At 41.6% G+C, this 26,437-nt stretch overlaps 1 protein-coding gene across 1 annotated transcript; it reads left to right on the top strand.

The window, feature by feature from the left end:
* The first annotated feature begins 1,573 nt into the window (after window positions 1–1,573).
* PLIN1 (perilipin 1) lies at window positions 1,574–20,295 on the top strand. Its single transcript, XM_070761937.1, has 7 exons — window positions 1,574–1,627; window positions 2,642–2,728; window positions 4,733–4,934; window positions 6,667–6,749; window positions 7,765–7,999; window positions 11,229–11,401; window positions 18,890–20,295. Exons 2-7 carry the CDS (start codon window positions 2,684–2,686, stop codon window positions 19,199–19,201), a joined length of 1,050 nt encoding a protein of 349 aa, XP_070618038.1. The 5' UTR covers window positions 1,574–1,627; window positions 2,642–2,683; the 3' UTR covers window positions 19,202–20,295.
* The last annotated feature ends 6,142 nt before the right edge of the window (window positions 20,296–26,437 follow it).

Genomic DNA, 26,437 nt, shown 5'->3' with positions numbered 1-26,437 from the left:
TCTGAGTATAGATGTCTCATACATTGCTCAGGTTCCTTGCAGCTGACTCTCAAAAAATATTATTAATTAAAGCAAACAAACAGGTTGTTTTGATGCCACAAAAAAATCCCCCACCAAGTTCTGGCATTACGGGTCCAAACATTGTTATCCTTTCATTTAGAATAGAATAGAATAACAGAGTTGGAAGAGACCTTGGAGAGAAAGCTGTAAAGCACTGTGAAGTGATATATATCCCTAAGTATGCCCATGTTACACCAACACCGCAGTCTGCATTGGTTGCCGATCAGTTTTCGGTCACAATTCAAAGTGTTGGTTATGACCTATAAAGCCCTTCATGGCATCAGACCAGAATACCTTCGGGATCGCCTTCTGCCGCACAAATCCCAGCGACCAGTTAGGTCCCACAGAGTTGGCCTTCTCCGGGTCCCATCGACTAAACAATGTCATTTGGCGGGACCCAGGGGAAGAGCCTTCTCTGTGGCGGCCCCAACCCTCTGGAACCAGCTCCCCTCAGAGATCAGAATTGCCCCCACCCTCCTCGCCTTTCGTAAGCTCCTTAAAACCCACCTCTGTCGTCAGGCATGGGGGAATTGAGGTATTCCTTTCCCCCTAGACCTATACAATTTATGCATGGTATGTTTGTGTGTATGTTTGGTTTTTAATAAGGGTTTTTAGTTATTTTAAATATTAGATTTCTCATATGTTGTTTTATTATTGTTGTTAGCCGCCCCGAGTCTACGGAGAGGAGCGGCATACAAATAAAATAAAATAAAATAAATAAATAAATAAATAAATGTCTAAGTACTAGTGCTAGTGCTAAGCTTTCAGATACATACTGAAGCCCAATCTCATGAAAATTCTCTCTCACCAGAATTTCTCTCTCTGCTAGAGTCCGAAAGCTTGCATACCTCCAAGTGTATGCCAAGAATACACTAAACTAAACAAGGAGAGAAGTAACTTAGAACTAAGGAGAAATTTCCTGACAGTTAGAACAATTAATCAGTGGGATAGCCTGCCTCCAGAAGTTGTGAATGCTTCAACACTGGAAATTTTTACCTAGATGTTGGATAACCATTTGTCTCAAGTAGTGTAGAGTTTCCTGCCTAAGCAGGGGGTTGGACTAGAAGACCTCCAAGGTCCTTCCAACTTGTTGTTGTTGTTGTTAATATGATGATGATGATGATGATGATGATGATGAATTGCTGAGTTAATGTAGAAAATAAAGCCTGTGTACCAGAGTACCTACTTTGACACCCTGGCATCTTAAATAGGCAAGGTGGGAAGATTCGCAAAGAATTCCCTAAAAGCACCTGGATTCTCCACCCCACCACAAAAAGAGTAGGCTTAGGTACTTTCCAAAGATCCCGAGAGTTTTCACATTTTGTTATGTTGCTCGGACAATTCTTTCCATAATTTGGACTTGCACTTGGCTGGTGTTTCAGACGTCTGTTTGAGTTCTACAGGTCCCAGGGGAGCCATCTTGCTTAATCACCAAAGAAACTTGGCAGAATTATTGAGCTGGAAGGTGGGGCTACATAGCATTACAGTCTGGGGCATGGGTTTCTTCTTTCACAGTTGAAACAACGCTGCTGGCACCCTGTTCAAGACCCCTTGACTTCTGCAACCTGTGAGTACCTTCCCTGTACGGTTGACCTCTCCTATCTCTTGTAGATGATCTTTGAAATTGACTGCTAGAATCACTTTAGGCAAGCAATCGCCCAAATGTAAGTAAGCCACCATTGGGTTTGCTTAACGTGTTGATGAGCAAACTGTGGTTTACAATTGCAGTAGTTGGGTTAGTGCACTGGTTCAAGCCAAAGCAAACAAACAAGTTGGGGTTTTGTGTTGTGAGAACCTGATCATTGCTTCCAAAAGATTGAAAAGTCCTCTCTTGTACGTGGAGAGGCTGAAAGCCAGATTTTGTAACAGAAACTTGCTTTATCCCACCCTGTCTAAAATCCTCAGGATTATGTCATGCCTGCAAATGACCAGCTTTCCTAGGGAGACTAAGCAATTTTTGTAGCCAGCTTTCTCTAATACAGGCTATATCCCTGGGTTTTGTACTTTTAAATAATCTTGCTGAATCCTGGAGCGTCTCAATGGGAAGGAACAGACTCGAACTAAATCCATCTGAGATGGATTAGTTTTGGACTAGAGCAGGGGTTGGCAATTCTAATTCTTAGCACAGCAATTCTTACAGAATCAAAATAGCAAGTTATTATTATTATGAGGGCAGAACAAGAAGCAATGGGTGGAAACTAAACAAGGAGAGAAGTAACTTAGAACTAAGGAGAAATTTCCTGACAGTCAGAATGGTTGATCAATGGAACAGCTTGCCTCCAGAAGTTGTAAAAACTGGAAGTTTTTAAGCAGATGTTGGATAACCATCTGTCTGAAGTAATGTAGGGTTTCCTGTCTAAGCAGGAGGTTCGACTAGTAGACCTCCAAGGGGCTTCCAACTCTGTTGTTATTATTATTATTATTATTATCTTATACTCTGGTGTGTCTTATACTCCGAAAAATATGGTAGATGCTGTGCAAATTTCTTTGGTTTATTGAAACACCCCTGCATTTTCTCCTTTGGATGACTTTGAGCATTAGTTGATAATATCTGTTCTTTTTCCCCCCACATTATCCCTAGATATACATGTTCCATTATTTAGTTGCAGGCTAATATTTAACGATGGCAGCCAAAAACAAACCAGTAATGCAGAATGGAAGCCCCAAGGTAAGTTGACCCAACCTGGGAACCTCCTTTTTACAATAAAGCTATAATGATAACTCTAAAAATGGCTTTAAAAATGCATAAACATCAGCAAGTGTCGGGTGTGACACCATTTATACTATTTGTGTGTAATGTATTTTTTAAAAGTTAGTCAACAGGTTCAGAAGACCTGATCAAGTTCTGTGAACTAAAGCAAATTTTAATCTTGGATGAATTAGACACTATGTCTGCTATTTATTATTTTCAAAAGTCATTAGTGTGTTTCGTAATTATTTCTTTTTTGAAAAAAATTGTTTTTATTGCCTAATAGTATAACTACAGTATAAGCAGAAAAGAAATGCAAACAAAACAAAGAACATTGCTAAAATACATTACAAGAAGTACGTAAAAGCAACTCAGTTTTAAGCAACACATTAAATCTTAACTGCATGATATATCAATCAATTTTCTCATTAGAGATAGATTGAGAGTGAATGTAGATCTAGGTGAATTTTTTTCTGAATGCAGCAAAATTATTTTAGTTCCTCTCCAAGTTAGCTAAAATTCATCAGTTGATAAATCTCAAGTTTTCAATATCCAACTTTGGGGTTTTTTTAATAAAAGTTTTATTTATTTATTTTAATATAAACATTTCATCTTCCCATAAACAGTGTGTCATCTGACTACAAATACCTGTCAGGCTGAAGCCATTTTATTTGGAGTCTTTCCTCTCTCTATATATTATTCTATCATGTCTTTTCTATTGTGGAAAAAGGGAGGAGAGCAGTGAAGGGCTACACATTTTTTTACTACCACACTGTGAGTGTGACTTATTTTGTGGATGTGCCTTGCCAGCCATGTGACCAGGGGGAGTGGCTTGACGATCATGTGACTGGGGGTGGCTTAAAGGTCATGTGACTGGCTTAAAGGTGGCCAACTTGATGTTGCTCACGTCAAGGTTTGGGTTAGGGTTAGTTGCTCTCCTCGCCTCAAAGAGATACAATTTCCCTCTCTATTTGCTATTACTGAACATCCAAAATATGCTATTTAATTCTACGTATATATGCCATATGTATACATACATATTACACACAGACACACAAAAATATACATTATCTACTATATAAACTGTATGTGTATGTACACACACACACACACACATGTAGAGCTCTTCTAAAATTATACCCATTCATTTAGTGCAATAGGAAAAACATACCCAGAACTCAGAAGGGAAAAAAAGAAAAAAATCATTTTTTTTCTACCGGTTCTGCATACTTCTCTTACAGGTACAGGTATGTAAGTCTTTGTGCTTGGGCACAACAGCCTGAAGATGACAAGTGGCAACTCATCAAAACGTCGCCAGGAGTCTATCAACCTTACACAGGAAAAGACCCAAATATGCCTAGGCTTACACACATACACACACATACATACATGCATACATGCATACATACATACATACATACATACATACATACATACATCAGTGTTTCCCAACCTTGGCAACTTGAAGATATTTGGACTTCAACTCCTAGAATTCCCCAGCCAGCGAATGCTGCCTGGGGAATTCTGGGAGTTGAAGTCCAGATACAGTATATTCAAGTTGCCAACGTTGGGAAACACTGACATACACACATACATTCATACATAAATATATGTATAGATGAGTAAATGTTAATGCACTATCTTTATAGAATATATAAATGTAAATACCTGTGTATATTAGATGTAAGTGTAAAAGCATTGGAAGTATATGAAAATAACGAAAATGTAAGTCAATACTTCAGGATTGAGAGAAATGTATGCAAGATGTTTTAAGGTGCAAAATCTTTATTAAAAAAAAAACACAGAAGAAGACAAGAATATACTGTATATTAACTTTATAAAGCAAATCCAGTAGCTGTCTCAGTGATTTAATGCACAGATAGTCCTTGAATGCAAGGGATTACGGGGTCGTTAAAAGAAGATGGTGATTATAATGTAACTCTGGTAATATCCGCATCCTCTTTTTGTGTTGTTCTTGAATAGCAAAGCAGTGTGTTGCAGAGAATCCTGCAGTTTCCCGTGGTGAATTCAGCCCTCACCAGTCTCCAGAGGACCTACGCCAGGGCCAAAGGGATTCATCCTGTGATGTCATCAGTATGCTCCGCCTATGAGCGAGCCCTCCAGAACGCCAGTTCCTTGGCTCTGTGGAGTGTGGAGCCTGTGGTACACAAGCTGGAGCCTCAACGTAAGCATCGCACAAGCTTCATTTTGGAAATGGCCCAACCCTCCTTCCCCTTTCTCACAAAGTCAGCTGCTTTTAAGTCCACTCAGTAGTACCCCAGGTGGCACATCCATAATTATGTTTACATTTGTGTTATCCTTAAATAGTTACATAGAGCAGTGTTTCCCAACCTTGGCCACTTGAAGATATTTGGACTTCAACTCCCAGAATACCCCAGCCAGCGAATGCTGGCTGGGGAATTCTGGGAGTTGAAGTCCAGATATCTTCAAGTGGCCAAGGTTGGGAAACACTGACATAGAAACATAGAAGATTGATGGCAGAAAAAGACCTCATGATCCATCTAGTCTGCCCTTATACTATTTCTTGTATTTTATCTTAGGATGGATCTATGTTTATCCCAGGCATGTTTCAATTCAGTTACGGTGGATTTACCAACCACGTCTGCTGGAAGTTTGTTCCAAGCATCTACTACTCTTTCAGTAAAATAATATTTTCTCATGTTGTTTCTAATCTTCCCCCAACTAACCTCAGATTGTGCCCTCTTGTTCTTGTGTTCACTTTCCCATTAAAAACACTTCCCTCCTGAACCTTATTTCACCCTTTAATACATTTTAATGTTTCAATCATGTCCCCCCTTTCCCTTCTGTCCTCCAGATTATACAGATTGAGTTCATTAAGTCTTTTCTGATAGGTTTTATGCTTAAGACCTTCCACCATTTTTGTAGCCCGCTCAATTTTATCAATGACTTTTTGTAGATATTGGTAAAATTGAATGCGTTTTTTTCTTTTAAATGTTTTTATTAATTTCCCTCTTTAAAAAAAAAAGAAAACACAATAGTAAGTACAGAAGAAAGCCAAAGAAAATTAAATCAGTAATGGTATATACAGACATTGGCATTATATTAGCATTAAAGTCACTATATTTATATTATATTAATTATACACTATAATTTGTCTCAAGTATATAAATTAGTACATGCTTTTTTCCATTAACAAAATAATTTCATATATACTTCAATGATTTATTATGCAGGCTATATTGTCCTCCCCCCTCCCCCCGCCCCCAAATTATAAAGTCTAGATTTTATTTATTACATAACTTCAAAATATTTAAGAAAGTAAAATTAATAAACAAATTAACATTATTAAAATAACCGTAAAGCCAAACTAAACTACCTATAGCTTTCTTTATCTTAGCACATTTTTATTGCTGTATATATTTTCCCAAGTAATACTTTATGATTATGTGCTACTGCTTTTCTTCAATGAGAACATCTGTCATCTCTCCATTGACTTTTCTTACTATGCGACTTATTATTACTATACTGTAATGGTTATGTTTTTGTTTTCGTTCATTCATTCATTCATTCATTTACTATTTTGTTGTTGTTTTGACAATGATTCATTTGTTCATTTCAAACTATTGGCTGAAAGACTTGTAAGATTATCGTTTCCAGTCTTTTTCTTCTGGATCTTGTGGAGAGTAATAGGTTATTAGTGTTGTCCTAATTTGTAGTAAATGGTTATTACAATTTTAAATCTTGGTAAAATTTCTGTGATGATACAGGGAAATTGATTAGTCTAATGGCTGACCATTCCTTCTCTTCCATCACTGTTTTAACATTCTAATAAATTATTATTATTATTATTATTATTATTATTATTATTATTATTATTATTATTATTATTCCTCTCTCCCTCTCCCTCTCTCTCTCCCCTCTCTCTTTTGGTTCAGTTGCAACAGTCAATGTTTTGGCTTGTCAAGGTTTGGATCATTTGGAGAAGAAGATACCTATCCTTCAGAAACCAGTGGAGAAAGTAAGCTTAAAAAAAAGCATAATAATATTATTATTATTATTATTATTATTATTATTATTATTATTATTAATTAGATTTGTATGCCACCCCTCCCTGAGGACTCGGAGCGGTTCAACAATAAAACAATAAAACATCATATACAAATCCAATGTTAAAACAGTCTTTTAAAAAAAACCTATTAAAACAGTCATACAGCTCAAACACACCATCCATAAAATCAAAGGCAGCTAAGGATATATCAATTCCTCCATGCCTGGCGACATAGATGAGTTTTCAAAAGTTTGTGAAAGGCAAGGAGGGTGGGGGCAGTCCTAATCTCCGGGGGGAGCTGATTCCAGAGGGCCGGGGCCGCCACAGAGAAGGCTCTTCCCCTGGGTCCCGCCAGACTGCATCGTTTCGTCGATGGGACCTGGAGAAGGCCAACTCTGTGGGACCTAATCGGTCGCTGAGATTCGTGCAGCAGCAGGCGGTCCCAGAGATATTCTGGTCCGATGCCATGTAGGGCTTTATAGGTCATAACCAACACTTTGAATTGTGACCGGAAACTGATCGGCAGCCAGTGCAGACTGTGGAGTGATGACGAAACATGGGCATATCTGGGAAAGCCCATGATAGCTCTTGCAGCTGCATTCTGCATGATCTGAAGTTTCCAAATACTTTCAAAAGGTAGTTCCATAAGAAAACTCTCTTGCTGAATTAGACCAGGATTGTAACCTGTTGTGAGTACGCCTCGTCCGACTCTGGTCATGTCAGATTCTGAGGAGGATGAGCCAGGCCCATCTTGGTACCCTGGGCCAGTGGTGTTGCCAGCTGATGCAGAGAGTGAGAGAAATGAACCTAGATGAAACCGAAGGACCACCAGAGGTGGCAGTGGCAGTGGCAGCCGAACAGGTCCACCATAGGTGGTAATATGTCCCTATTTCTCTGAAGTGCTCCAGGTGGATTCATTGCCTTGTTCAAAAACATAAAATCATCTTTAAGGAACTTTCTCCGTTATTTTCTTCCCTTTCCCTAGGCTACGTCTGATTTGAAGGACACCATTCTAGCTCACCTTCACTATGCTATATGCTCTGTTGTGGACATCCTGGACAAAGTCTTTGGACTGTCTGCTGAAAATAACGACCAGCCCGAGAACAGACTGGGGATCAAGACAGAGAATACGAAGAGCAGTCAAGTGAACCGGGTGCCTAAAACCTCTGCAGTTGGAAAGCCAGAGAAGGTGGTGGATAGGAAAATGGAGACCAATTCAGGTTAGAATAGTGCTTGGTTGATCTATTGTACAAAAAATCTTGTTTCAGAGCTGAAAAACTTCATATAGTGAAGCAAGCTGTACTGGCTTCCTATTAGGCTCCGGTAACAATTCAAGGTGTTGGTTATTTCCTATAAAGCCCTACATGGCTCAGGGCCAGATTATTTACGGGACCATCTCCTGCCAAACACGTCCCAGACACCTACAAGAGCACACAGAGTTGGCCTCCTCCAGGTCCCTTCGATTAAGCAATGCAGGCTGGTGGGGCCAAGGGGGAGGGCCTTCTCTGTGGCCGCCCCGGCTCTATGGAATCTACTCTTCCCCCCGACGTCCATACTGCTTCCACCCTACTGGTCTTCCGCAGGCCTGGGGGCCATGAATTGATAGCTATCAATTGTGGGAATGGTATGTATGTATGTATGTTGATTGGATTGTTAAACTGTGGGTTTTAATTGGGGTTTTATAGTTTCATAGTTTTATAGTTATAGTTTTAGACTTTTATATTTGACTTTTTATTGTATTGTATTTGCATTTTTATGTCATTGTAAGCCGCCCTGAGTCCGTTGGGATTGGGCAGCATAGAATTATGTGTGTGTGTGTGTGTGTGTGTGTGTGTGTGTATGTATAAATAAATAAATAAATAAATACCGTAAATAAACAAACAAGCAAACAAGCAAATAAACAAACAAATACATAAATGCACTCCAGTTTTTTAATTAGCAAGATATTCCAGGACTGTAATATTTGCTGTTCAATGGAGATTTCCTGGCAGTGTTATTCTTATTAAAGAGTCTAGTTGAACCTAGGTAGGTCTCCATAAATATCTCAAAGTGTTTGTTCCATCTCCTAGTTCTAAGGAACTTGGCGGCACAGGTTATATGCCCAATTTGTTCTTCTGATAAGTCATTTCAAAGTCCTCTTCTCCTAGTTTCTTATTCTTCATCTTTAATAATAATAATAATCAGAACAGAGTTGGAAGGAGCTTGGAGGTCTTCTAATCCAACCCCCTGCTTAGGCAGGAAACCTACACTACTTCAAGCAGATGATTATCCAACATAAACTGGGTAGGGCAGTTTAAACTGGGCAGATTTCAAACAAATAATGCTTTCCAAAAGGAGATCGGTCCTTAACTGTTCCTGAAGGTAACTGCCCACATGGTATTGTCATAAAAGCATGTTTGTCTTGCTACCTTTGAGTCTAGGGAGCATGCTGCTAAACTGTCCCTTTGCAAAGCTCTAGGTCTGAGTTTTTCAGCAGTAGCAATTTTAAGATATGTGGACTTCAACTCCCAGTATTCCTCAGAAACCAAAACTGCTAAAATAAAGAAACACCGCTTTAGACTATAACCACAGGGGGATGGAAAGGTTGGTGAAGATAATGGTACTTGGTAAGATAACTAAGTTGGCTTCTTTGATTTTTTTAAAAAAGACAATATGTTTATTGCATACTGGAAACTCTTTATGAATTTTTTGCATAGAATAGGAAAAAATGAACATGATTTATGGTTCTGATAAGAGAATAAAAATTATATAATATAAGATAAAAAGAAAAGAATTATGTTGTTATGTTACAACCATAGACTAATTGTGCTTATGACTGCTATAAGAAATATCGGAAACTACTTTCTAGTATTTCCCTCCTCCTATTTTTCTTTTATTTCTGTTACTTTTTCCCACTTAGCTTTCTCCTTGTTTTCCTTCTATTTCTCTTACTTTATATCAGTTTGTAATTAGCATTATTTTCTCTTTTAAAAGAAAACTTTAATAACTTTAGTAAGCTAGGCAGTCTGCCACCGTCTGAACTAAAAAGTGACACAAATTAGATTGAGGATATAATTTGTTATTATTTGTGCTTGGTTGTTTTGGCTCCATTCAAAATATTGTATCCAAATAAAGAGAGAAAGAACATCTTTTATTTTTGCTTTTTTTTAAAAAACAAAACATATGTTTTTGGCAGCCAGAGCTTCCCCTGTGCTTTGTTAGTTTCATAAACTCATTTCGTTTATCAGAAATTAAACCTGGATATTTTCTGGTTTAGAAATTGGAATGTTGTAGTCCTGATTTCTTAAAAGACATTTTGGGGTTGGCCAAGAAAGTCAGGTTATATGGTTACAGTTCCTTAGGCTTCCACAAGATGGCGATAGAAACATTCCTACCTCCTTTTCTTTGAGGTTATCAAAGAACTTGCTGAACCTTGATTCCTTTTCAACACTGCAGGAAAGCTCACATCATTTGCAACAGTGACATTTTCAAAATCCAAGAATTGTGAATGGAGCTTTGTTTGTTTATTTGTTTGTTTGTTTGTTTGTTTGTTTGCTTGCAGAAATGGAAAGCTAATGTTCCATAGTTGCATTGTTTCTGGCTTGACGCTGACAACATAAAAAAATATGTTGAAATTCTAGAAAGCGTGCAGATAAGAGCAACAAAGAGGATTAGGGGACTGGAGGCTAAAACATATGAAGAATGGCTGCAGGAACTGGGCATGGCTAGTTTAATAAAAGGAAGGACCAGGGGAGACATCATAGCAGTCTTCCAATATCTCAGGGGCTGCCCCAAAGAAGAAAGAGTCAAGCTATTCTCGAAAGCACCTGAGGGCAGGGAAATAAGCAATGAATGGAAACTAATCTCCTGGGAGGAAACAGGGCCGGAAAAGGCGGGGAGAAGCCTCCGTGAGGCCTCTCTAGCAATCTCCTGAGAGGAAACAGGGCCGGAAAAGGCGGGGAGAAGCCTCTGTGGGGCCTCTCTAGCAATCTCCTGGGAGGAAACAGGGCCGGAAAAGGTGGGGAGAAGCCTCTGTGGAGCCTCTCTAGGAATCTCCTGGGAGGAAACAGGGCTGGAAAAGGCAAGGAGAAGCCTCCATGGGGTTTCTCTAGGAATCTCCTGGGAGGAAACAGGGCCTCCATCCTTCCTGTGGTTTCCCCAATCGCACGTATTATTTGCTTTTACTTTGATTCCTATGGGAAAAATTGCTTCTTCTTACAAACTTTTCTACTTAAGAACCTGGTCATGGAACAAATTAAGTTCGTAAGTAGAGGTACCACTGTATATGGATACAATTTCCCCATTGGTGATTTTGAAAAATCCTTTCTTAGCAAGCATCTAGAAGCTAAGAGGAACATCCATGCCAAGTTTCAAGTTTGTAGGCTTTACAGTTTTGGAGATTTTGTGATGAGTGAGTGGTATTTGGCTTTTATGTAGATAGATACAAATTTTCCTATTTCTTCCTTGTAGTCCACATGTCTGCAGCCAGTTGTGTATCAGAAAAGATGACTCCTTCCAACACCCTTGCAAGCATCAAATATTTAGCTGCTGCTGTTTCCCAGTTTACTTTCAGGCAGACATCCCAAGCCATCCAGTTTATTAAGGACAAAGGACTGAAGCTGTCTGTATGGATCGCATATTTGGTAAGTGCCGTGGCATTGGGTGGACAGATTTTCATATATTTTTGAACCACTTCTTGGTTCAAAATGGCTGTTTACTATAGCAGTGTTTCCCAGCCTTGGCATCTTGAAGAGATCTGGACGTCAACTCCCAGAATTCCCCCGCCAGCGAATGCTGGCTGGGGAATTCTGGGAGTTGAAGTCCAGATCTCTTCAAGTTGCCAAAGTTGGGAAACCCTGTACTATAGTATAGTAAACAGCCATTTATTTATTTATAAAATTTATATAGCTATCTATGAGAAATTACTTCGGGTAATATGGCTTATATGTTCAATTTATAATTTTAAAAAATTTCTTCAGATCTTTCTCCAAAATCTGTTGCCACAGGGATACAGAGTATAGAGACTGGGCCATGTCTGGGGTATTCAGTAGTTTGGAGAATGGAATGAGAATTTTTCAGAACTTCAGGTAGATTACTGTGCAAATTGAAGGGACATGTAACACCTTGGCTGCAGGAGCTTCATTTTGCTTCCATGTTCAATTCAAGGTGTTGGTCAAAGACTTATATGCCATGGGAACAGGTTACCTTGAAAACCATCTTATCCTGATTATGTCATCCCATCTTACTCAGTGAATAGAGTAGAGTAGAATAAAGTAGAATAGAATAGGATAGAATAGAATAGAGTAGAGTAGAATAGAGTAAAATAAAGTAGAATAGAGTAGAGTAGAGTAGAGTAGAATAGAGTAGAATAAAGTAGAATAGAATAGAGAAGAGTAGAGTAGAATAGAGTAGAATAAAGTAGAATAGAGTAGAGTAGAGTAGAATAGAATAGAATTCTTTATTGGACAAGTATGATTGGACACACAAGGAATTTGTCTCAGTGGATATGTTCTCAGCTTACATAAAAATACAAGATACGTTCGTCAAGAATCATAAGATATAAGAGTCACAGTACAAATAAGTAATCAAATCGTACTGGGAAACGATCAATATAAATCATTGTATTGGATACAAACAGCAAAGTTACAGTCCTGCAGCCATAAGTCATAAGTGGGAAGAGATTGGCGATAGGAATGATGAGAAGATTAATTAGTAATAATAATGCAGCCTTAGTGAATAGCTTTAGAGTGGTGAGGGAATTAGTTGTTAAGCAGAGTAATGGTGTTTAGAGAAAAACTATCCTTGTGTCTAGTTTTGGTGTGCAGTATTGTATAGCATTGTTTTGAGGTTAGGAGTTGAAACAATTTATGTCCAGGATGTGAAGAGTCAGTAAATATTTTCACAGACCTCTTTTTGACTTGGGCAGTGTGCAGATCCTCAATGAAAGGCAGGTTGGTAGCAATTGTTGTTGTTGTTGTTGTTGTTTTGGGGGGGGATGTTTGCAGTTCTAATTATCCCCTGAAGTCTGTGTCTTTCTTGTTGGGTTGCAGTAGGGCAGGTACGCTGTGGATCACGTCAGTTAAAGCAGGGTTAAATTGGTGGACTCAGCCACCCTGAGTCTACGCAGAAGGACGGCATAGAAATCCAAACAAATAAAATAAATTCAGATTGGTTAAATTCTTCGAACTTGACCACTTTAAACACTTGTGGACTTCAACTCCTAAAATTCCCTGGGTTGCCAGAGAAAATGTGGAAGTTGAAGTCCAAAAGTCTTAAAGTTGCGAAGCTTGAAGACTCTTGGGCGAAAGAATTTCAACTGGCAGGTTCCAGGTGTAGGATCTTCTCTTCTATGATTCCCACCCTCTGGAATACTTCCTCTGCCCTCCCTTAGGTAAGGAAACCCCTGATCTCCTGTCTTTCATAGGACATTGAGGACTTGTATCTATCTGTCCGTCCGTCCGTCCGTCCGTCCTTCCATCCATCCATCCATCCATCCATCCATCCATCCATCCATCCATCCATCCATCCATCTATCCTATCTATCTATCTATCTATCTATCTATCTATCTATCTATCTATCTATCTATCTATTAGATTTATATACCGCCCTTCTCCGAGGACTTGGAGTGGCTCACAGCATATACATAACAATACAGTACAACAGCAAATATAATTACATTTAAAAACAATCATACCAGTTCAATCATACAACATATATCTCATTTTGTTGGCCAGGGGGCTGAGACCTAATTGCTCCAAGCCTGGCAACATAGGTGAGTCTTAAGACTCTTATGGAAGGCAAGGAGGATGGTGGCAGTGTGAATCTCCAGGGGGAGCTGATTCCAGAGGGCCGGGGCCCCCACAGAGAAGGCTCTTCCCCTAGGCTCTCCCAAGTGACATTTTCTGGTTGACGAGATCTGAAAAAGGCCAACTCTGTGGGACCTAATCGGTCGCTGGGGCTCACACGGCACAAGGCAGTCCTGTAAGTAATCTGGCCCGATGTCACGTAGGGCTTTATAGATCATTACCAACACTTTGAATTCTGTCCGTAAACCAATCAGAAGCCAATGTAGTCCACGGAGTGCTGGGGAAACGAGGGCATGCCTAGAGAGGCTCATGACTGCTCGTACGGCTGCATTTTGCACGATTTGAAGCTTCCGAAGATAGAATTGCAGTAGTCTAACCTCGAGGTGATAAGGGCAGGAGCGACTGTGGGTAGAGACTCCCTGTCCAAATAGGGCCGCAACTGGTGTACCAGGCAAACCTGAGAAAACGCCCTACTCGCCACAACCGAAAGATGATTTTGCCACTTAGCATGAAGCTCATTTAGCAGGATGCAACCCTGGGGCCAACGGACACCTTATTTATTATTTATTTATTATTTAGATTTGTATGCCGCCCCTCTCCGAAGACTCTTGCTAGCCTTTCCCTCGCCTTTTAACTTTTAACATATTTTATTCTTGTTTTTAACTGGCTCCTTTTTGAGGTACCGTATTTTATAGGGTTTTAGAGTTTTATGTTTTCATGGTACACATTACACTTAATGCAAGCAAGTTGGTCAGTATCCAAATTCAACAACATTTTTTAAAAAGTTTGCATTTATCTAAGAAGGCCAAACCAGGATTTTAGTGAGGTTTGGATCCTTTTGGCTGATGAATAACTTAATAATCCTTGCTCAGCTAATTTCCTAGATTCTCTGCATTTCATTTCCTGAGCCACTATCCGGATTTTGAGCAGACAAAATAAGTCTGGATTCTTGGTGGTGAAATCAGGACAAGGCCTGGATAAAAAAGCTACCTATTAGGAAACAATATTATTTGTTTCTATGTATGTATGTATGTATGTATGTATGTATGTATGTATGTATGTATGTATGTATACACACACACACTATATATACAGTAGTCCCTCACCTATCGCTGGTGTTACGTTCCAGACCTGGCTGCGATAGGTGAAATCCGCGATGGGGAATTTATCGACTGATAGTACTTATTTAAGTATTTATATTGTAATTGTTTGGTAAGTTTTCATTGTTTTAAGTGTTTATAAACCCTTCCCACACAGTATTTATTTTAGATACAGTATTTAAATACAGTATTTACAATTTTAGATATATATATTTTTTTTTTGAAAAACCTGCTGATCGAGTTCGGCGGGCTGTTTAAATCTGCCGATCGACTTCCTCAGAAACCCACGATGAAGTGAAGCCGCAGTAGGTGAAGCGCGGTATAGCGAGGGACTACTGTATATATACATATAGGTTTTGTTTTCCCTGCAGAAAGAGGTTTGGCATTTGGCTTGGGTTTTTTCTGAAGGATAATCATGGCAAAGAAGTTCTAACTCAGCTGCCTCCTGTTTTAAGAGTCTAATCTCTAGTTAAGATCCCTTTTCCATCTCTGGGACCTTAATTTGGAGGTGAAGGTGAAAAGGCTGTTTTATTTTTAACTGGCTTTACAGTAATTCATGGGTTTGATTAACATCTTTCTCAAAGTCCATTGGGACTACTGATTTAAAACAGGAAGATAAAATGTGTAAACATACAAAAAATACAGAGAGGGAGGGAGGGAGTGAAGGAAGGAAGGAAAGAAAGAAAAAGAAGGAAGGAAGGAGGGAGGGAGGGAACAAAGGAAAGAATGAAGGAAGCAAGGAATGAAGGGGGAAAGGAACGAAGGAACAAAGGAACGAACGAAGGAAGGAAGGAAAAGAAAGGAAGGAAGGACTGGATATTGTATTTTTCTTGAATTTGATCCATTGGAGCCAAAACCAGAGAGATTTTGAGACCGATTTAAAAGCATGTGTTTTAATGCAGTGATTTTCAACCTTTTTTGAGCTGCGGCACATTTTTTTACATATACAAAATCATGGGGCACATTGAGTGGGGAGGAGTGGGGGGGCTAAAAAAAGTTTGGACAAAATTTTCTCTCTCTCTCTCTCTCTCTCTCTCTCTCTCTCTCTCTCTCTCTTCCTCCCTTTCGCTCTATTTCTCTCTTTCTCTCCCTTCCTTCCTCTCTCTCCATCCCTCTTTCTCTCTTCCTTCCTTCCTCTCTTTTTTGCTCTTTCTATCTCCCTCCTTCCCTGCCTCTCTTTCTCTCTCTCTTGCTTTCTTTCTCTCTTGCTTTCTTTCTCTCTCTCTTTCTCTCTTGCTTTCTTTCTCTCTCTCTCTTGCTTTCTTTCTCTCTCTTTCTCTCTCTTGCTGAGCTTTGCAGCACACCTGACCATTCTCGCGGCACACTGGTTGAAAAACACTGTTTTAATCAATGCATATCTAACTGTAAAATGTGGTCATTGATGGGGATGACTTGAAAAAAGGGACTCAACAGATGCAAAGAGAACAGCTTGCGTGGCTGAATGCCACCTTCTGAATCGTAGGCATTGTGTTCTTAGCGTCAGTGTCTAAAAGGGAATAGTGGAAGAGAAGCGCTCGTCCAGTTCTAGCTTGGGAACTTCCTGGCTGCATCTGCTGAGCCATTTCTGGCAAGGAACATAGAACAAGATGGACTCTCATTCTAATCTAATCTAATGCTGGGAAAAAGAATTTTCCTAACATTCCGAAGTGGGAGGGGGCAGGGAAGCACTTGTTTGGTTTTGGTCTCTAGCATCTTCTTTAGGAAACCTTGGGAATGGAATGAAATAATGAAAATAAAAGGAGGAATTGGATGGGATGGAATGGAATGGAATATGGAATATGGAATATGGAATATGGAATAGAATAGAATAGAATAGAATAGAATAGAATAGAATAGAATGATGGGGTGGAGTGGAAGGGAAGGGGAGAGGAGAAGAGAAGAGGTGGGGTGGGATAGGACAGGACAGAACAAAATAGAATAGAATAGAATAGAATAGAATAGAATAGAATAGAGAGATTGTGATCCTGCTCTACAGAGCACTGGTGAGACTACATTTGGAATCCTATGTCCAGTTCTGGAGACCTCACCTACAAAAAGATACTAATAAAATTGAAGGGGTCCAAAGACTGGCTACAAAAATGGTGGAAAGTCTTAAGCATAAAACCTATCAGGAAAGACTTCAAGGAGTCAATCTGTACAGTCTGGAGGACAGAAGGGAAAAGTGAGGACATGAGCCAAACATTTAAATAGGTTAAAGAGTTCAATAAGGTTCAGGAGGGAAGTGTTTTTAATAGGAAAGTGAACACAACAACAAGAGGGCACAATCTGAGGTTAGTTGGGGGAAAGATAAGAAGCAACGTGAGAAAATATTTTACTGAAAGAGTAATAGATGCTTGGAACAAACATCCAACAGAGGTGGTTGGTAAATCCACAGTAACTGAATTTAAACATGCCTGGGATTAACATAGATCCATCCTAAGATAAAATACAGGAAATAGTATAAGGGCAGACTAGATCAGTGTTTTTCAACTAGTGTGCCACGAGACATGGTCAGGTGTGCCGCGAAGCTCAGAGAGAGAAAGAAAACAAGAGAAAGAAAGAGCAAGAGAGAGAGAAAGAAAACAAGAGAGAAAGAAAGCAAGAGAGAGAAAGAAAGAAAGCAGAGAGAAAGAAAGAAAGCAGAGAGATAAAGAGAACAAGAGAGAGAAACCAAGAGAGAGAGAGAAAGACATAGAGAGAAGTAGGGAAGGAGAGAGAGCAGAAAAGAGGAAAGAAGGAAGAGAAAGAAAGAAAGAGGGATGGAGAGAGAAAAAAGAGGGAGAGAAAGAGGGAGAGAGAAATAGAGCGAAAGGGAGGAAGACAGAATTTTTTTGTCCAAACTTTTTTTAGCCGCCCCCCCCCATGTGCCCCATGGTTTTGTAAATGTAAAAAATGTGCCGCTGCTCAAAAAAGGTTGAAAATCACTGGACTAGATGGACCACGAGGTCTTTTTCTGCCATCAATCTTCTTCTATGAACAGAACAGAACATAATGCATTTGCTACTTCTTTCTTTCTTGTTGTGACAATTTCTTCTCTTTTTGAGCTCATCTGACAGGTCAGGAAGGAATCTCACCTAGAATTTAAGTCACAACTCTCAACCGTCAGAGCGGAGCATCTCACCTTGTGGGGCTGAGAACTCAATCTAGCAACACATGCCTACCTCTCAGCTGTGCGCTGTTTCTAATCCCTAATGTTCATCTACTCCGGGGCTGTCGAACTCCGGCCCATGGGCTGGATGCGTCATAGGCTGGCCATGGCCAAGCAGATTCTTTTCCCTATTTTCCTCCCCCAAAACTAAGGTGCATATTATACTCCGAAAAAATACAGTAGCTGCTGGACTGTCAGCTTGAGTAGGCTGCACCCCCAATAGCAATTAACAGCAGATATTTTTGACTGGATTTGGCAGTTGGTGGCTGAGTTCACACCACATGCTACATCTTTGTTGAAGAGGAATCAAGTACAATGTCTGTGTGATGCCCGAGAGGCTTAAACAAAATGATAGCTATAATTACAATGAAAATGTTTGTTTGTTTGTTTGTTTGTTTGTGTATGTATGTATTTGTTTGTTTGTTTGGTTAGTTAGTTAGTTAGTTAGTTAGTTAGTTAGTTAGTTAGTTAGTTAGTTAGTTAGTTAGTTAGCTAGCTAGCTAGCTAGCTAGTCCGTCCAATACACAATGAGGGTTTTAGTGGGTATATATATATATATATACACACACATAGTAAAATACATGATGAAGGTTATAGAGGAGATACTCATAGTAAATTATATCTAAGAAAGAATAGAAAAGAAGATATAGGAATAGAACATATCAATGAAAGAATAGAAGAAGAGATATAGGAACAGAAGAAAGGTATAGGAGATATAGGAGAGCAATAGGACAGGGGACGGAATATACCTTATGAGTTAAGTTCCCACAATGCATACAATTTTAGTCAAGCAGATTGAGCAAAAATCAGCCATTAGTCTTCTTTCTTTTCCCAAAGGAAGCACTCAGGGGAAATCCAGACAAGCAAGTGTACATAGGCCACTCATTCTTTAAACTCCCTACCAACTAAGAATAGAAAACAACTTTCCCGGACGACAAAGAGCAAAGGATCTTGAATTGTATCAAAGTTCCGGAAATGCCAATTTTATTGATAATATGACCTCAGGTTGGGTGGAAAAGAAAATAATTCTTTAAATCACCAGGGATCTCTCTCTCCCTCCCTCCCTCTCTCTCTTTTTTCCATTTTCCATTCATTAGTTCACCTTCCCAAGTGTTTTGATGAAAGAAGAGGAAACAGCGGTGATGGGTCCACCAGAATCTTGCCAAGAACTAGATGATCTCCAGCTTGTTACTCCTGAGGACAAGAAGCTGCAAGAAAGACGGTCTAGTCGGGGACATTATCCTCTTCCCTTCCTCAATCTCGATGAGCCCCTCACCCCTCATCAAAGCCCACCCTTGGGGTCCAGCAGCCGGCGATGGAGTGAAGGGCTGTTCCGTTCCAGCCTGGAGACCCCCTACATGAGGGCACACTTCGCAAGACTCTATAGCTCTGCCATCAAGAAAGACTAAGCTAGCGAGCGCATTCACTCATTATGCTAAACTAGGATTCGTTGAGTAGGAATTGCTATCCAAAGTGTGCTTTTCCAAAAAGGCAACTGGATTTCTTTCGTTTTTGCTTTGAAAACATTTAGCTTTGCATCCCAGAAACTTTTTAGCTTCTTAGAAGCTAAGGAAAAGAAGAAGAAAAAACCAAGAAAGTCCAGTTACCTTTTGGAAAAGCACATTTGGGACAACCATGACTTGGATGATTGAGAATCTCTGTAGACATTTTTGATTTGCTATATACACTGCTGAAAAAAATAAAGAGAACACTTAAGGAACACATCCTAGATATGAAGGAATGAAATATTCTCATTCAATACTTTGTTCTGTACAATGTGCTGACAACGTGTGAAATATTTTGTCAATCAGTGTTGCTTCCTAAGTGGACAGTTTGATTTCACAGAATTGATTTACCTGGAGTTATATTGTGTTGTGTTCCCTTTATTTTTTTGAGGAGTATATGTCACTGTTAGATGACTTCGCACAACAGCCTAAACACACAGTTCAGCAATTACCAAGGCTGAAATCCTATATCTCACTTAGCTATGGCAAAGATTACAAAATCACAATGGAGACACTAAGCCATGAATCCTGGCTTGACAAAAACCCCAGGGCTGGATTCACTGCAATTCACAAAGCTACTTTCTGGCTTTGGGCTATGTGAGAAGGAAGCAACTGACAACCCAACTCTTCTGCTCAATGTGCTGCTTATGTTAACTTTGTTGAAATCTCCCCTGTGATTCTCATGCCTTGGTGGCGCAGCGGTTAGAGTGCAGTACTGCAAGCTACTTCTGCTGCTCACCGGCTGCCAGCAGTTTGACAGATCGAACCTCAGTAGTCCTCAAGGTTGACTCAGCCTTCCATCCTTCCAAGGTCAGTAATTTGAGGACCCAGATTGTTGGGGACAATAGTCTGATTCTGTAAACCGCTTAGAGAGGGCTGTAAAGCACTGAAGCGGTATATAAGTCTAAATGCTAAATGCCCCAGTAATTACATCTGCTGTTGTAATGCCAGCTTTATTAGCACAGCTTTAAAAATTCTCCAATAAAATAACCAACATTAATTTATTTATTCATTCATTCATTCATTCGCTTGTTTATTTATTTATTTATTTATTTATTTGATTTCTATGCTGCCCTTCTCAAAGCAATTCAGGGTGGCAATATATAAAAGAAATCTAACTTAATTTAAAAGAATGATACAAATTGCTAAAGGTGTTAAAAACCCCATATACAGACATACACATTCATCAAATTCAATCATTCATAATATCGACCAGAGACAATCTTATCATTCACGATCCTGTGAATGCTCAGCGGAAGAGGTGTGTCTTCAGAGATTTATGAAAGACCAGGATGGAGTGGGTGGTACGTATCTCTGGAGGGAATTCGTTCCAGAGGGCTGGGGCCACCACAGAGAAGGCTCTTCTCCTAGGCTCTGCCAGAAGACATTGTCTGGCCGACAGGACCTGGAGAAAGCCGACTCTGTGGAACCTAACTGGCCTCTGGGATACATGGGGCAGAAGACGGTCCCGAAGGCAGTCTGGTCCTAAGCCATGTAGGGCTTTATAGGTCATAACCAGCACTTTGAATTGTGCCCAGAAACCAATTAGCAACCAATGCAGCTCACAGAGTGATGTTGAAATGTGGGCAGATCTTGGAAGCTGCATTTTGCACAATTTGTAGTCTATGAACACTCTTCAAAGGCAGACCCACGTAGAGAGCATTGCAGCAATCGAACCTCGCAATGATAAGGGCAGGAGTGACTGTGAGTAGAGACTCCCTGTCGAGATAGGGCTGCAACTGGCGCACAAGGCGCACTGGTGCTAACGCCCTCCTCACCACATGCGAGAGATGGTCTTCTAAACTCAGCTGTGGATTGAGGAGGACGCCCAAATTGTGGACTCTCTCTGAGGGGGGTAAATACTCTCCCCCCCAAGGGTGATGGATGGACAGTTGGAATTGTTCCTGGGAGACAAAACCCACAGCCACTCCGTCTTGTTGGGATTGAGTCTGAGCTTTTTAACGTCCATCCAGACTCGGGTGGAACAATTCTATGCATCTTAGGCGATTGTAGCAAAGTATGTTGAAGGTAGCTTGATCTTGTGTCTATTCAAACTTGATGGTTTTGAGAGAGAGAGAGATGAGGGCAAGGGTGGGCAGCAGACAGGGCGGGGTGGAACACAGTTCCACCAGCAGAAGTGAAGATGCGTGCGCAGCTCCAGCTGATTGGCGGCTGTCACTTTCTGGATTACTGGTCTCGGCACGGCTCTCCTTTCTTTCCCTGCTGCTGCTGCTGCGTCTGTGCTCCTTGCTTTTTTCCACTTTCCTCCTTCCTGGCCTCAGACAAGCTTCCCTCTCTCCTGCCCGGCTCCCCTCCAGCCTCACACGGCCACCTCCAGAAGGCATGGGTGGAAGCGGCGCTGGCAGCATTTATGTTTCTGGCACCGCCCATTCACCTAGCTACCCAGCCTGAGGCAGGGGGGGCAGCCCGGAAGGAGAGCGCGGGAAACACGAAGCAAATTGTCACCCCAGCGAGCGACACTGATAAGGTTGTAATTCGAGGACTTAACAGTTCACTTGAATGATGATGATCGTTCAAGCCACTCCCACCTGATCACATGGCCAGCAATCCATTGCTACCCAGTCACATGACCATTAAGCCACACCCACAGAATAAGCCACACCCACAATGTGGCAGTAAAAATTTTGGCTGCCCATTCCTGGATGAGGGTCGCAGCTGTGATATGGGGATGGTGTTAAATTCTCTGAAGCAAAAAATCTCCAAAATCTCATGCAAGTATATGTCCCCTCACAAGATTTTGCTTCCTGTACATGCGCAGAAGAAAAATCTCACTGGGAAGCGCCCACGCACCTTCTATTAACAAGGAACTGTGAGCACAGCTCCATTTTTGCTACTGGTGCACAGTGTGGCCCGTATTGGGTAGCAACTCAATGCTGCCTGTGTGTGACTAATAATTGCAATGACTCACTCAACAAATCTGGGCAAAAGAAGTTTGGAAAATAGTGCAACACTCCCTTAACAAATTTCTCAATTAACAACATCAATTTGGAGCTCAATTGTGGCTATAAGTCGTATTAGAATCATAGAAGCATAGAAGATTGACGGCAGAAAAAGACCTCATGGTCCATCTAGTCTGCCCTGATACTATTTCTTGTATTTAATCTTAGGATGGATATATGTTTATCCCAGGTAGGGTTAAATTCAGTTCTTGTGGATTTACCAACCACGTCTGCTAGAAGTTTGTTCCAAGCATCTACTCCTATAATATTTTCTCATGTTGCTTCTCATCTTTCCCCCAACTAACTTCAGATTGTGGCCCCTTGTTCTTGTGCTCACTTTCCTATTAAAAACATTTCCCTCCTGAACTTTGTTTAACCCTTTAACATATTTAAATGTTTCAATCATGTCCCCCCTTTCCCTTCTGTCCTCCAGACTATACAGATAGAGTTCATGAAGTCTTTCCTGATAAGTTTTATGTTTAAGACCTTCAACTGTATTTGTAGACCATCTTTGGACCCATTCAGTTTTATCAATATCTTTTTGTAGGTGAGGTCTCCAGAACTGAACACAGTATTACGTAACTTCCCAAGTCTTAACTTGTTAATTTTTTCTGCCTTTAGTGTCTATAAATAGGACAGGTTTGCGTGTGGTATATAGTCTTGGCAGAGAATTTAACATCTCAGTCTTTGGAGAGAGAGTATGACATTTAACAGCAGCAGTCAAAAAGAACATTTGATTTCTCTATGTCTACTGTTACTGCTTAATCTTGTTACTGGTTTCTTCCAAGCCCTGTGAGATGAAGGGAAATAAATTTCACTTTGATGTGTCCATTTGTGACACCATAGCTGTATGATGGACAGAAATTAGACAAACTCTGCTTCCCCTTCCCTCCACCTACAACTCCTGTATGTGTGATTTGCTTCCAATGTTATTTTTTTTAGTACAATTACAGAATTCAGACAAATCTGAATAAGCAGAAAGACAATAATGAGGAATAAAAGAGTAAAAATTCAGTGATGGATTGAACAAATGGATTAGATATCATCTTGAAAAAAGACTCTGCAAGGAGGGAGAACAGCATTTTCCAAGGACCTGAATAATGGTTGCATAAAAGAAATTCATGATATCTGATGTCCCACTATATGGCAAAGAATAATCAAGTCAAAGGAAAGCCATTCCTGATTGAATAGAGTAGAGTAGAGTAGAATAGAATAGAACAGAATTTTATTGGATAAGTATGATTGGACACACAAGGAATTTGTCTTGTTGTATATGCTCTCAGTATAGTATAAAGTAGAGTAGAGTAGAATAGAATAGCATAAAATAGAATAGAATAGAATTGTATTGGACACACAAGAAATTTGTCTTGTACAGTATATGCTCTCAGTATAATATAGTATAATATAATATAGTAGAGTAGAATAGAGTATAACAGAACAGAATAGAATAGAATAGAATAAAAAATAGAAAAAAAAATAAAAAATAGAATAGAATAAAACTGAACAGAACAGAAGATAATAGAATAGAATTTTATTGGCCAAGTGTGATTGGACACACAAGGCTCCGGCTCTGTGAACCCAATCCTGGGTGCTGGTGATGAGTGTAATTCTGGCCCTGGGCTCAAGCTGCTGCTACTCAATGCCAGGTCGGTGGTAAATAAAGCTCTCCTCATCCGGGATCTGATCCTGGATGAGGAGGCCGACCTGGCATGTGTCACTGAAACCTGGCTGGGCCCAGAGGGAGGAGTCCCTCTCTCTGAAATTTGCCCAGCCGAGTTTCAGATATGGCATCAGCCTCGACCCCAGGGAAGTGGGGGGGGAGTGGCTATTATAGCCAGGGAGAGCCTTGGCTTGCGTAGACTCGTTGCTCCAGAGATTGCGGGCTGCGAGTCCCTCCTGGTGAAGTTGGACTTAGGGGTCCAGGTGGGCTTGTTTCTCACGTACCTGCCTCCCAGCTGCGTGTCACAAGCCCTGCCTGTGCTACTCGAGGAGGTAGCCGGGTTGGCGGTGGGGTTCCCCAGACTTATTGTCTTGGGGGACTTTAACCTGCCGTCGCTCGGTGAAACCTCTGGACTGGCACAGGAGTTCATGGCCACCATGACAGCCATGGACCTGACCCAAGTAGTACAGGGTCCGACTCATGAGGGGGGGCATGCACCCGACATGGTATTCCTCTCTGAGCAACTGAGTAATGGTCTGAGACTAAGGGGCTTAGAAGTGTTGCCTGTGTCATGGTCAGACCATTTTCTACTGCGGCTTGACTTCCTGGCTCCAATCCTTCCCCGCAGGGAGGCGGAACCGATTAAGCTGTTCCGCCCCAGACGCCTGATGGATCCAGAGAACTTTCAGAAGGCGCTTGGGGTTATTCCAGATACACTCGTACACAGTTCGGCAGAGTCTCTGGCTGAGGCTTGGAACAAGGCTGCAGCGGAGGCTCTTGACCGAATTGCGCCGTTGCGACCTCTCCGCGGCACTAGACCCCGTAGAGCTCCATGGTTCAACGAGGAGCTCCGGGAGTTGAAACGCCAGAAGAGACGTCTAGAGAAGCGATGGAGGAAGAGTAAGTCCGAATCCGATCGAACACTTGTAAGAGCACATGTTAAGACTTACAAAGTGGCGCTCAAGGCGGCAAGATGCGCGTATCATTCCGCCTTGATTGCATCAGCGGAATCCCGCCCGGCCGCTCTGTTTAGGGTGACCCGCTCCCTTCTTAATCAGGGGGGAGTTGGGGAGCCCTTGCAGAGTAGTGCCGAGGATTTTAACACGTTTTTCGCTGATAAAATCGCTCGGATCCGAGCGGACCTCGACTCCAATTGGAATACAGAGTCGACTGACAACGAGTCAGTTGAGGTGACTAGGGCACGTACTTGTCCACCTGTCTGGGAAGAGTTTGATCTGGTGACACCTGATGAAGCGGACAAGGCCATTGGAGCTGTGAGTTCCGCCACCTGTTTACTGGATCCGTGTCCCTCCTGGCTGGTTTCGGCCAGCAGGGAGGTGACACGGAGCTGGGTCCAGGAGATTGTCAACGCTTCTTTGGGGAGGGAGTCCTTCCCGGATCCCTACAAGGAGGCACTTGTGCGCCCCCTCCTCAAGAAGCCTTCCCTGGACCCAGCCATTCTCAACAACTATCGACCAGTCTCCAACCTTCCCTTTATGGGGAAGGTTGTTGAGAAGGTGGTGGCGCTCCAACTCCAGCGGTCCTTGGAAGAAGCCGATTATCTAGGTCCTCAGCAGTCAGGATTCAGGCCCGGCTACAGCATGGAAACTGCTTTGGTCGCGCTGATGGATGATCTCTGGCGGGCCCGGGACAGGGGTTTATCCTCTGTCCTGGTGCTTCTTGACCTCTCAGCGGCTTTCGATACCATCGACCATGGTATCCTTCTGCACCGGCTGGAGGGGTTGGGAGTGGGAGGCACTGTCCTTCAGTGGTTCTCTTCCTACCTCTCTGGTCGGTCGCAGTCGGTGTTAGTGGGGGGTCAGAGGTCGACCTCTAGGTTACTCCCTTGTGGGGTGCCTCAGGGGTCGGTCCTCTCCCCCCTACTATTTAATATCTACATGAAACCGCTGGGTGAGATCATCCAAGGGCATGGGGTGAGGTATCATCAGTATGCAGATGATACCCAGCTTTACATCTCCACCCCGTGTCCAGTCGGCGAAGCAGTGGAAGTGATGTGCCGGTGCCTGGAGGCTGTTGGGATCTGGATGGGTGTCAACAGACTCAAACTCAACCCGGATAAGACGGAGTAGCTGTGGGTTTTGCCTCCCAAGGACAATTCCATCTGTCCGTCCATCACCCTGGGGGGGGAGTCACTAACCCCCTCAGAGAGGGTTCGCAACTTGGGCGTCCTCCTCGATCCACAGCTCACATTAGAGAAACATCTTTCAGCTGTGGCGAGGGGGGCGTTTGCCCAGGTTCGCCTGGTGCACCAGTTGCGGCCATATTTGGACCGGGAGTCACTGCTCACAGTCACTCATGCCCTCATCACCTCGAGGCTCGACTACTGTAATGCTCTCTACATGGGGCTACCTTTGAAAAGTGTTCGGAAACTTCAGATCGTGCAGAATGCATCTGCGAGAGCAATCATGGGCTTTCCTAAATATGCCCATGTCACACCAACACTCCGCAGTCTGCATTGGTTGCCGATCAGTTTCCGGTCACAATTCAAAGTGTTGGTTA

This window comes from Erythrolamprus reginae, chromosome 10 (assembly GCF_031021105.1).
Source record: "Erythrolamprus reginae isolate rEryReg1 chromosome 10, rEryReg1.hap1, whole genome shotgun sequence".
Classification (NCBI taxonomy): domain Eukaryota; kingdom Metazoa; phylum Chordata; class Lepidosauria; order Squamata; family Dipsadidae; genus Erythrolamprus; species Erythrolamprus reginae.
Note: the sequence above shows the minus strand (reverse complement) of the source record. Positions and strands in the feature narration are given on the sequence as shown.